The sequence below is a fragment of the Ambystoma mexicanum genome, chromosome 1q (assembly GCF_040938575.1).
Source record: "Ambystoma mexicanum isolate Mex_15411 chromosome 1q, UKY_AmexF1_1, whole genome shotgun sequence".
Lineage (NCBI taxonomy): Eukaryota > Metazoa > Chordata > Amphibia > Caudata > Ambystomatidae > Ambystoma > Ambystoma mexicanum.
This window is the reverse complement of record NC_090922.1, coordinates 1390045082-1390057805: the sequence shown is the minus strand read 5'-3', so window position 1 is coordinate 1390057805 and position 12724 is coordinate 1390045082. Positions and strand designations below refer to the sequence as shown.

Genomic DNA, 12724 nt, shown 5'->3' with positions numbered 1-12724 from the left:
ATGTAGACCTTCTTCCGTTGCACTCTCTGCATTCCCCTGGCACTTGTCCACCTGGCTTCCCCTTAGCACTTGCCGAACCCATTTTTACACCCTGAGCAGCATGCCCTCCCCCAACCCCCATCACTCCAACGCTCTCCCCGGCACTTCTTGTTACTGCACTTGCACAATCGGAATAACACAGGGCCTAGTAGGACCGTTTTTGTTTTTCGTCATCCCTGTCGCTCCAACCCCCCCTTTTTTCTTGTTGCACCTGGAAATACCTTTTGCTGTATAGGCACATTATAAATACTCAATAAATAAAATAAATAAAGACATTTGACAGGGGCTTCTTAGGTAACTAAAATAATAAAATTGCCACAACACCATACCATAATTGAATGGAGTCTGCCGGAGTTTAGGAATAAGTGTCAGGGCTGAGCTTTTTTCAATATTAGAAGCAGGCATGCAGAGTGTTGTTTTGTATTGTGGGAATGCAGTTGTCAGCATCAATCCATTTATTTTCTGTTGTCAAACAAGTAAACAGCTTTGGGGGTTTCTAAAATTATTCATGTGAACTTTTCTTTCACAAATGAAGTAATCAGTTGCTGTGGGCTGAGCTGGGGGCATGGCTTTGTGCCGCATATAATGCATCACAATGAGCCAACATTAGCACTTTTCATTGCGTTTTGGAGCGTTGCACACTGGAGAGGATCCTGCCCCCATGATCCATTTATTGCTGCCTTCTGGGCAGCCCTTATCAGACGCGAGGACTGCATACCACGGCTTAAAGGAATGAAAGGCCAAATGATGCCATGGATCAAAGGTCAGGTACCATGGGTCACGACAAATTCCACACCTGAAGACACGTGGGGGTTGCAACACCTCAGACGCCACCCCCAGAGTTATGCCCTTATGTTTGCCAGGCGGACTCGGGCCATGGGCCTGCCTGGAGTATATAGCTGTGCTTGTAGGACCCAATCCTATAGTAAGGAAACACTGTGGGCCATTAACCCAGTGAGGCTTTCTTTACCATGCATTTATTTCATTTATGTGCAGTGCCGCCCCTTCTGCTCCCCTCTACTCCTTTTTCGCCCTGCTGTTCCTCTTTTCCGGAATAGCTCCAATGACAGATTTCTGTGATGACTGCATTTCTCTAATGCTAACACTAGGTGGTGGTAGTGCGCCATACTTACCTCCTCATGATTTACTGCTGCCTATGGTAAAACAATATTACCAGAAATATAAAGGGTCGTTTTTGTGTCTATCCCAGCAGTATTCACGGAGAGGAGGAGGGAGGAGTTGGTCTCTCCCTGACACAGGGCTCCGGGGAGGGTTACAGAAATGGCTTCGCTGCTGAACAGCATCGGCGGTGCTTCCTTGCTCTACCTGGACTACACTTGGATTTCTTACTTGGCCGCGGTGGTTATACTTACCTACGTGTTTATGAAAGCCCTGAAACTTCACCGAAGGGGAAAGGAGCTGCTGAAAATTCACGAGCAGTTCCCCGGAACTCCTTGCCATTGGCTTTTCGGGAACATCCACCAGGTACGAAGACGCTCTGTGTCAGACTTGTTAACGTAAGGGTGAGGGGCGGCTGTGAGACCACGGGCTGGCAATGTGGCATGCATTAATTGGCCGTCCTTGCATGCCTGCCAAAAAAACCTTCTGGAGTTTCAAACAGAGGGTTGATTTTTGTATTCTTGGGCATATAATAGCGTGCTTATAGTGAGAAAATCCAAACTGAAGGTCTCAGAATGTAAAGAAAAAGCCGGACTGGATGGGGATTTTACGAATGCCAAGGACATGGTCACAAGTATTTTTCCCCATGTCATGCAAATGTGAAAGTGTAATATAAATCAATGGTACATCTTTCTACTTGTTCATTTGTTTGTTAAACTTCGTGTCTTTAGTTGAAAGGCAGACGCTACGTGTCCTGGACCCGTTTTAATTCACCCAAGCAATAGGTTTCTGTTGCATGGTACCCCTCCTGGGAGCATGGTGGCTCCCAGGATGTTGTAATGGGTCATATGGCAGTAGCCACGTGACCAACATAATAAAAGGAACAAGCCGCTTCCGGCTCGTCAGTCTGACCATCCCAAGGCTCCGGTGTCGTTCTTGTGCACCATGCTGCTGCTACACTGTAGGCGCTGGGCCCAAGGACGGGGCCCAGCACGAGGACGGTGCCCCTGCTGGGCAAGGCCGTCCCTGGGTGATCCCAACGCCATGTGACCATGGCCAATGTCGTGACCCTGGACTGGGTGCCCCCAGAGCCGGGGCCGCTGTCTGCTGGGTGCCCCCGGCCACGTGTGCAGCTCCGGTGATCTGGAGCGGGTGGGGTGACACCCACCCACGAATCCACGGTGTGATCGCCTCCATGTGTAACCCCGTCGGGTGATCCCGACATGTGCTTGGGGCTGCCCGGTGATCTGGAGCAGCCCCCTGAACAATGGCGACGAGGTAAGGGGCCCTGCGTGCCCCTAAGAAGATATGGTGAGGCGGGCCCATCTCCAACTTGGCCCGCAAAGAAGAAAAGCATGAGCTGCTACCTCCCCTCTCCGATCCGAGGGGAAGTGATCTCAGCCGCTGCAGTGGCCGCATGAACTGCCCCCCATTCCCATTGGGGGGGAGGACGGCCACAACGAAAGGAGAGGCGCCGCAAGCCGTGAAGGAATCAGCTGGGAAGGGGGCCGCCGTGTGGCTCTGAACCACAAGTGGCATCGGCGGCAGCACTTTCGCCGTGCTGGGGCCTCCAAACAATTGAGGGCCCCCCCCCCCAAGGGTGGATCTGCACCCTTTTTCCCCCATGGACGAGGAACATTCGGGCGGCCGTGTTGTGATGAGGTGGTGCTGCCCCTCCCATCCGCGAGCCGCGGAGCTGAAGGAACGGCGGCGACCGCGTGAACACCGGGATGGAGGTGAGCTGCTTTGCTGCGTCCCGCGTACCATGAAGAGGATGGGCCCGTGTGCTGGTCGGGCTCGATTGTGGCATCGGGGCCGTGCCGGACGTGTGGCGTGCTGCACCTCCCCCACTGAGTGGTGGAAGAAGTGGGTTGTCTCCCGGGATGGGGAAGGGGAGGTGCGTGCCCCCATGAAGAGAGTGGGGCGGCATCCGCCACTGCAGATATATGCTCTGGAGCGGATCAGAGGAAAAAAAATTGAAAAGTGCTCCAACCGGAGCTGAAAAAAAAAATTGCAATCGGGGCTGAGGCCCCCCCTCAAGCCCTGTAGATGGGCATTCAGGGTGCAGACTCCAGGACATGATGGGGAGCCGGATGGCCCTGCGACGTAGGCTGCTGTGTTGAGGAGAGCTGAATCCGCCGCGTGTGGGGGCCCAGCTGCCCCTCCCTCGCCCACAAGCCGTGGCAGTGAGGGGCGGCTATGGTCGCCGCAAAGGTAAACATTTTGGGAGAGCAAGACACAGGCCCCCGGCCCTCCACAGAACTGGGCCGCCGACTGCCGCGGCGCTGAGGTGCACCCCCCCTCCATCAGTGGCAGGCCCGACTCCACCTGGGCCAGTAAGAGAAGGAAAAATAAACAGGGGGTACAACTTCACCCTGCCTCGCGATGCAGCCCCCAAGCAACGGAGAGAGGGGCACAGCTTCACCCTGCCTAACAGGAGTACTGCAGAGACCCAGCCCCTGGAAGAAAAGGAGAGGAGGTGCAACAAGGTGACTGCCACCAGGGTGCTATGATGCCATCACAGGAGCCCCTAGACTATGGACTTGGCCGATGTGGCCCTTGGGCCGCCCAGGTGCGGCTTTGCCGGTCTCTTTGTGCTACTCTGGTGGGGCTGTCTGAAGCGAACACGAGGGAGGACTCAACCTGGCTTCCTGCATCTTCAAGATAGCAGAGGAAGGACCTTGGCAGTGACATCCCCAGGAAGATACGAGCCTAGAGAGACAGATTGTATTAAAATGACCCTGTTGGTGGTATATACAATGTGGTGCCCGTAGCCACTCACCCAGGTTAATAAAGGGTGTGAAAAAACTAGTAGAGTGGTTATAATAGTAGTAGTGCGTTGCGGTGTAGGGTTTTTGTTTTGTTGTTATAAAAAATGGAGTTGTGTTGCATGGTACCCCTCCTGGGAGGATGGTAGCTCCCAGGATGTTGTATAATAAAAGGAACAAGCCGCTTCCGGCTCATCAGTCTGACCATCCCAAGGCTCCGGTGTCATTCTTGTGCACCATGCTGGTGCTACACCGTAGGCGCTGGGCCCAAGGATGGGGCCCAGCACGAGGACGGTGCCCCTGCTGGGCAACGCCGTCCCTGGGTGATCCCAACGCCATGTGACCATGGCCAATGTCGCAACCCTGGCCTGGGTGCCCTCAGAGCCGGGGCCGCTGTCTGCCGTGTGCCCCCGGCCACGTGTGCAGCTCTGGTGATCCGGAGCGGGTGGGGTGACCCCCACCCAAGAATCCACGACATGATCGCCTCCATGTGTAACCCCGTCAGGTGATTCCCGACATGAGCCTGGGGCTGCCCGGTGATCCGGAGCAGCCCCCTCAACAGTTTCCCACCTGTCCGGATTTAGTCCAGAATGACTGTATTTTGAGAGCTCTATCGGTTTAGCAGGCAAAACATCCGGATTTTATCCGTCTTCTGAGATGGCATTCAGAGTTTGAAGTCACAGAAGCCAGTGCAGGGGGCTGGGGTTTTACGGTGGGCCCGCCAGAGCTGAATGGGCTTGCTGCAGTGCTCCTTCCACCGTGATTTACAGCTGTGTTGTCAGATAAGGGGCGCCCAGTGGGCTTCAATTAATGTAAAAAGGGTCATGGGGCAAGTTCACCTTAAGCGACCCTTTCATGTGCAATGCTCCAACTCTTCATGCAAAGCGGTAACATAGGTGCTGTTATTTTTGATAGCTGATATGCATTTTATAGGCAAGCCCAGACAATAGGTCTCCTAAGCTGTTTATAATATGATATGATATGATATATTTTATTTATATTGGGCTCATACACAAGTGTTTCAGAGCGTGACCAGGCAAAGGGAGGGGAACAGGGGAGAACAAAAACGATGGTCTTACTAGGCCCAGTGACATTAAAAACATGCAAGTGCATCAGAAAGGGAAAAGGGGGAAAGTGCATGGGTGGGGTGAGAGGTGGAAAGTGCGGAACAGAATAAATAAATGAGTAAAATAAATAAATATAGGTGGTAGTGCAGCCAGCAAGTGGCAAGTGCTGGGTTAAGCAGATAGGGTATATCTGATAAGTGCAGAAGAGAAGGGGGTGGGGGACTGTATGGGTATAGATACAGACCCCAGTGCAAGGGTTGGCCCGGACAGGAGGGTGGCAGGGTGAGCTGGTACCTGAGCCCGAAGGACAGAGGGTTGCCAGGATCACGGTGCCGGACAGAAAAACTGCTCAGCAGGGGATAAGAGGGGCAAAAGCAGAAGCGAAGAGGAAGGTCTTGAGGTGCTTCTGGAACCAGAGTTGGTTCTCCTCAAGTTTCAAGGTGGCAGGGAGGCTGTTCCAAAGGGAGGCCCCAGCCAAAGACAGAGATCTACCCCCAGCTTGTTTTGCTTCATTTGTGGAAAAAAATTGACCACTTTATAGTTGAGAAATCTGCAAAGCTACACGTTTGAAAGCACAAACGAAAGGCACATTTTATTTACAGATATGCACGACAATATACTGCACGCCTGTTTCCAATAACGCAAGAAGCAAGCAATGTTTACTAATAAACATCTCTGTGCCACAGGGAGGCTGCCTAGAGAAAGAAGCTGACAAATGGTCAGTGTTTGCTTTTAAACCAGTGCCAATTTGCATTTGATTTGTGGTACAAACATTTAAGAAAAGTTTAACTACAAGTTCCAGAATGCAAACCGCTGTTGAATGAACATCCAGTGCTTGATTAGAGGTGTCACCCATGTTATGGGACCACTTCTCAATGCTTTAGGCTGATTGCTTTTAAAAAACAAATATAGTACGTAAAAAAAACTAAAAGCACGATTTCTTTCTCTTCCCTTGCTATTGTATTACAGCTTTCAAATCAATAAATGGGGCATGCAACAGGATGCAAAGACATGTGATGTACTGAGGGCGTTATAATTCCCTTCTCTGCCAGACTTGAAGACAGGGGCTCTGGGATTTCAAGGAAAGCAAGTGTGGCTAAACATTTGGACTGGGAGGTGTGAGTTCCTCCTGAATTCACTACCAAGGACAAGCTGACAACTTCAAAGGGGGTAATCAAAATCTCTGGTCACCGGCTGTGAGGGATAAAGCGCCCCTCCCACAGAGGGAGACAGATCCTCCAAATTGACATTAAAGGACTGAGTCAATTTTTGGGCATGTAATTTCCAGGCGGTTTTTAAGAGCTTTAGTGCATTTTCCTAGAACTTTGGGGACTGAAATGGCCAGTTAAGACTAGTTTCTAGCTGCTCGGAAGATGTAACAAGTATGAGATTTGATGGAAAGATGGAAGGTGAATTTAGGAATATGCTTGATCATTTGCAAAGTCATAACTATTATACATGTTATGACAATGACAAAGATGTGCCAAAGGGCTATGCTATCTCGTACGAAGTTGGCGATCGGCTTACCTAATTCCCTATGACCCCCTCAAACCGCATATCTAATGCATAAATCAGGGGCTAGTAGAAATATGAAGTTATGAGACATAACTGGGTTTTTGTCAAAAAGTGGCCAAGAGAACAAAGAAGGGTAATGAAATGCCAATAGACAGATGGTGCTCTCTCCCCTTGGACCAATCATGCTAGGGGCCGGAGAGAGGAATGGTAAACTGTCCTATCTGAGGGGTAGGGATAATTATAGAGTACATCCCCTAGATTGTAAAGTGAGTGATGTCATTTGGGCTATCTAAAGGGGACTGTACTAAGTCAGGGGACAGACACATGCAAATCTGGGGAGACAGGAGAAGGAGGACAGAGACGAGGCAGCTGAACCATACCAAGGAGAGTGCAGTGACCAGACCCCTTACATAGCTGTCCAGCGTGTCCCGAGATCCAGCTGGCTTTACAGAATCCCAAACCAAGGCTTACTTTGTAAGTAGTAAATAACCCCAGCCCTTCCTTTTTGTAGCATTGCACCCATTTAATTGAAAACCCCATTGAAGACCTAATTGAAAACACCATTGAAAACCTCAAATTGCTAGTGTAATTCCATCACCTTCCCATAGAAGAAACTGTGTTTAGCCTGTGTATGTTTGCATATTCCCTTTGGAAAACCTCTCAGTGTCTGTGTAAATTCTTAGCATATTCTCAAGTAAATCAATTAATTCCCCCAAAAATTAAAATTCAAAATTAACCCCCTTGCCCCTGGTGTCTTTCTTTAATAACTATAGTCATTAATGTATTGCTTCAAAACAATTAGTCTTCTTGTAACTGAAAACCGAGTTTGCCCATGTATTGTGTGCATTACCCCACAAATTCTTAGCTGCATCTGTCCTATTAAAACCCCAAACCATAGTCCCATTGAGAGCCATCCCTTTTGCCTACAAGTCTATCTGTTATGTACCGCTGTCCGTGTCAACTAAAAACGATTTTCCTATTCTGAGCTATACCCCTTCCCTGAGCTGCCTGTGATTGTAAATGCAGTGTAAAACGAATTTCCATTTGCCATTGTATTTTTCCTTTTTGCATTTGCTTTCTCTCAAAAACCGTTTTTCCTACTTTTTTCTATTGTTGCCTTGGTGTGCTGATTAGTAGCCTCTAAGCTTCCCTAGCTCCTCAAGTGTAGCAACATGAATTTCCTTTCCTTTCATTCCGCTACAACCATAAACCGCATCAACAATGCACAAGGACTGACATCCCCCGATACTCGCACCAAAAGCACAGCACCCGGTGTATACTGAGTTGAAGCTGCCAACAGAACACCACTTCTCTCACTATCCTACTCCCTCTTCACCCTACTAACCCATCCCACCTTTTCATTTTCAGATCCGCCAGAGTGCCTGGGGACAAATGCCGTTGGTGACGGTGCGCGGTACAAATATCTTTAACATTTAACATTCATTCTGTCCCATAGCTGTGTGAGTAATAAACAAAATCCAATTCTGCCATTTTGCTCCAAAAACGGGTATTCACTTTCTTTGCTGGCCTCCCATCCTGTGGTGGTGGGCTTTACTCAAAATCTGATTTTCTCTCTCTATCCCTACTCCTTGCCACTGCCTTCCATTCAAAGGAATCACGTTAGCCAATGTTTGCGGGGGGAGTGCTAAACAGTGGGTGTTATCTCTTTCTAAAACTGCTCTTTTCTGTGTTGCCAATAAAGATTGTGAGAATTGTAACAGTATATCCTAACCAAATTGTTTTGTACAGATTAGTGCAATTGTGTACAACAACATTAGTGGCTGTAAAATAGTTTGATTTTCCTTTTTCATTAAATAATCAATATCTTTATATTGATCCACACTGGCCTGATTCCTGTGGTTTATTAAAAAAATAAAAAGCGCTTTATTGTACGCCACATTCATTGTCGGGGAACGAGTCCCTGGCGGGAGTGTGCTGTGTAATAAAACCGTGACACATTGAACAAGGTTACAAGAGCTCCTCTGGCACCATGTAAGCATGCCCTGAGGGCTACCTCTCCTCACTGAAGTAAAAGAATAGCTTCTAAGGAAATGGAAATAGCTATAGGCGACTGGAGTCCCTAGATTGTTTAATCACTCGGAGAAGAAAAACCATGCCACAGACGATCCATGTGAATACCATTCTCCCAAAGCCATTTGGAAGATCTTTTATGGATCCACAGTTTTCAGTTAAGCAGCATGTGCATAGGCAGATGGATGGACCATAAAGAAAGCCCAGGGGCCGTGCCCATTTGGCTGTCAGAGCAGCAACATATTCGTCCTATGTGGCGGACACTGCCCTTAGGGGTGTAAAACACCTTTCTGAGGCTCTGCATGACGTGCATGCCCCCTGCTCATCTTACAATCAGCCAGGACACAGGTGGAAATCATGTCAGACTTGGCATATGACAGCCTTAAGGCATCTGTAATGGCCTTGGGATCCAGTATAGCATGGTACTGCCATCTTCACATTAAGGACTGGCATACTGATTCCCATCAAAAATTGATCATGATAAAGATACTCTCCGAAGGACAGTTGTTTTTTCGGAGGCTCTCCAGAGGAGAAAGTTCATAGATTAGTTAAAGCTCACAAACAGAGGTGGAGGCTTAGAAAGAAACCCAGATTCTGAACCAACAATTATTTGTCCAAGAATTACAAGACTCACTATGTCACCTATCAGTCCCGCCGGCAGAAAGCAAGTGGCCAGAAATGTGGGCTGAGAAACAGGTTACTAACTTCAACATCCAAGACACCGAGGTGCCGATGGCAAACCAGTAGAGGGTCGCTTCAGATACTTCTTGAGGGGGTGGCACATGAGCTTGGGGGCTGACTGGGCCAACAATTGAACCCAGTAGGGATACAAGATAGAGTTTAGTTCTCATCCAATCCCTGCAGGGACCATTCACAGAGTGTGCAGAGAAGAACAGAGTGTGTTCAAGTTCTCTGTTTGCTGCATCATTTTTAAGCAGTGCTGCCTGCAAATCAAATAAATAAATAATGAATGGCGCTCCAAAGGCTCTCTCTGCTTTTCATGGCTGGCCGGGCCTACTGCAGAGGGGCGCCTCCCCTTTTACGCCGCTTTTTCCACTGTGAAGTGCATGGAGCTCGAAGCTCCACACACTCTACGTAACCCCATGGCAGTGTAGAGGCTGACGGGGTACTAAAGGGTTGTCCCACCAGTAAAAATGTGTGCGCCAACAGCGCACCTTCTGAGGACCTAATCTCTTTCGGCGTAGCAACAACAATTCACTGAAATGTCATTGGCTGTTTGTCAGCCAATGACATTCATGAGTGGCTGGGCGGACGCCGCGTGTGGATGGTGATCTAGGTTCCACCTCACTTCGTGTGGACTCTGGAGTTGTGAAGAAGACTGAAGATGACATTAACAAGCCTTCTAAAAAGCTGGCCAGAGACGGTCCAGAGAACAGCAGACTGAGCAGAGGGTCCACGTCACACGGCATTACCTCTGGTAAATGTGTGTGTGTGTGTGAGGACTTAACTTGGTGGAGCCTGGGTGGGCCTTCATTCCCCAGGACAGTGCTCCGAGCCCAGAACCGTCCTGGTCCTCCTGGACTGCAGCCCTGCCCTAGAAAATGCAGGGCCTAGTTCTCGGATCGATCATTGATGTGTACAGTGTGCCAGAGCGAGGAGGACTTACACTTGAAATGATATGATATTTTATTTGTATTGCGCTCGTACACAAGTGTTTCAGAGCGCGACAAGGCAAGGGAGGGGAACAGGGGAGAACAAACCAACGATGTTACTAGGACCAGTGACATTGAGAATGTGCAAGTGCATAACTTTGTGCCTGCTTGGCCTCGACCTTCATTCCCCGGGAGGTCCTGGGGATTGGGGAATGAAGGCCGAGCCCAGCCAGACGAGACGAGATGAGGTTAACATTAACATTAAACATATTGAATTTGGTGTTTTGTAATAATAACATACGTGTTGCAAGCCCACCATCCCCCTGTTCTCGCTGTCATCGTGTTTTGGGTACCACTGTTCTTTCAAATGACAGGGGCAGGCTGAAAGTGTTTCCTTTCCATCCATTGGGCATTGGTAGCCTTGATAACGCAGTGGGAATTTTGGCATCCATAAAAACTGCGGCCGAGCTGCCAACTTGCCCTATGCCATCCGTGTCACCCTCATCTAATGAGGGCCTTTTACCCACCAGCAAATGGAATGATGGGTATATTTGTTCATTTACGGCTGCGTCTACAATTCCCAAAATAGAAAGAAACAATAGAAAGAAACAATGTCTCAAAAGAATTGTTAGATAGGTGATCCTGATGAGACTGATACAGTTGGACGCGCTACCCACCTCGCTGTGAGGAGCTCTGGCATTATATAATTAAGTCATAAAACATTCTCGGCGGAGAGAATTTGAGCTAAGGTTACTACCGGCCAACGTGAATGGCATGGACCACGCTGATCATTTCATTTAACAAACTAATGCATTTTGGGAGTTGGAGTCTAGTTTATTTTCAATTATCACTCATTTCTTTATGGGAAGGTGCGGCCCTATTTATTCAAAGCAAAGAGTCAGCATGCACTTACCTGGAGTGGTGGGTGTCGGGGGGAAATTCTGCCGGGGTCGGCTGGGCCGTCCGCGGACCTCCGGGCAGGGAGGCCACAACTCCTCCCGTATATCCCAAAAACCACAGAGTATGAGACACACGCAAGAAGCAAGGTGGTTCTGCTGTTTATTAGACAAACGGCAGGGATGGGTCAAGGATCGTACGCGTCCGTCCTGACACACACACAATCGTGGGGCTCGCAGGCCCTTTTTACCTTAGTATGACGCGCTACTTGCGTCACCTCGAAAAGTTAGCAAAAAACCTATCTCCACTCTGGATTGGTTACTCGAGTGGTAGGGTTAGTATAGCATACGTATAGAGAACGGTGTTAGTGGCTGAGGGTCAGTCAGGTGATATACCTGGGTTGTCCCTACAATTAGATACATGAGAATTGTTACATGAAGACCCCTGAGGATTGGTCAATGTTAATGGCGTCAGTGATAAGAGCCCCATGTTCTGATTGGTCCGCCCGCGAGCCTCCCAGTCTGGGACCATCGCCGTTCCCAGCTCGCGGTGTACCTGTCATTTGCAACAATGTTTCACTATGGGTACGTGCAGACAATGTGAGGATTTATTCATATGCTGGAAGGCCGACTACTCCCACTGTCGCAGATGTCCATTGAGTCTTTTAATTGTATCTGCCTGTGTCTTGTAACGTGGGATTCAGGCGTCTCCTTCCTCCTGGCCTTGGCATCCTTTCAGGTTTGGCTTGGTCACGTGAGGTGGGACCGTGGTTGAGGCAGAATTCTGCACAATTAATATTGTTTTTCCCGTTGTGTGCCTGGTTTAATTTGCAGGTGCGACCTTGACGTTGGTTTGCGGCGTGCGAGATTGCAACATTGTGACTTGGCTGTCTGCTTTCGCCGGGCTCATTCTGCAGGGTCAGCAACTGAGCTTTTGTTCATTTTAATGTTCATGGAAGCTCTTGCTTGCGGCCTACTTGGATCAGGTGCATAGATGGAGCCGTTGAGTGCACAGGTGCTTTAGGTTATAGGGTTTAGGAGAAGCGTAAGCAAGCCATTTAGATAAGTTCATTGTGCGTCTTGCGTTTCTGCATCTTAAAAGCCTATGTGAAAAATAATAAAGATGCACGTCCGTGGATGTGTTCGTCACCTACGTCATAGCGCTGAGTATATTCTTCGTGTAGGTTGGTGTAGGAGTGTCCAGTGTGCATGGTTGTACAGGTGTGCTGACCGTTGGCTAGGTCGTCATGGCATCTCTAACGATGTGTTGGTTTAGTCGAGTTGATCCATGTCGCAGGTGTTGGCATGGGCAGGGCGGGCTGCTGGGCAGGTGGGTGGGCACATCCGTATGTTCCTGTACCAGGGTATTTGGTCGTCTGGTAGGTGGGCAAACTCATCTCGTGGCGGGTGCCTAGGCCGTGATCCTCTAGGCCAAGCCCGAGAGGGGATTGGCGGGAGCCTGTTGTTCCATTCTCCCACTTCAGGGGGGTGCATTAGTCCACCAATCCCTGTAAGAATCATGTCCTGTCCTTGACTTCTCAGTCCAGGTGAGACCGCTGCAGTCTTTTCAAATGATCTTTATATGCCTTTGTCAGGTCTCCCCAAAATAAGGTATTTGAAAAGGTGACTGTTGTGACCCAAGTTCTATATATATACTCCATAATATCAATGATGAC

At 49.1% G+C, this 12724-nt stretch overlaps 1 protein-coding gene across 1 annotated transcript in view; it reads left to right on the top strand.

The window, feature by feature from the left end:
- Nucleotides 1-1249: 1249 nt before the first annotated feature.
- Nucleotides 1250-12724, top strand: part of LOC138547970 (cytochrome P450 4B1-like) — a 283416-nt gene continuing 271941 nt past the window's right edge. Inside the window, exon 1 of the mRNA XM_069642247.1 lies at nt 1250-1524. Coding sequence (XP_069498348.1) covers nt 1321-1524 — 204 coding nt within the window. The 5' untranslated portion in view covers nt 1250-1320. The remainder of the gene's footprint in view (nt 1525-12724) is intronic.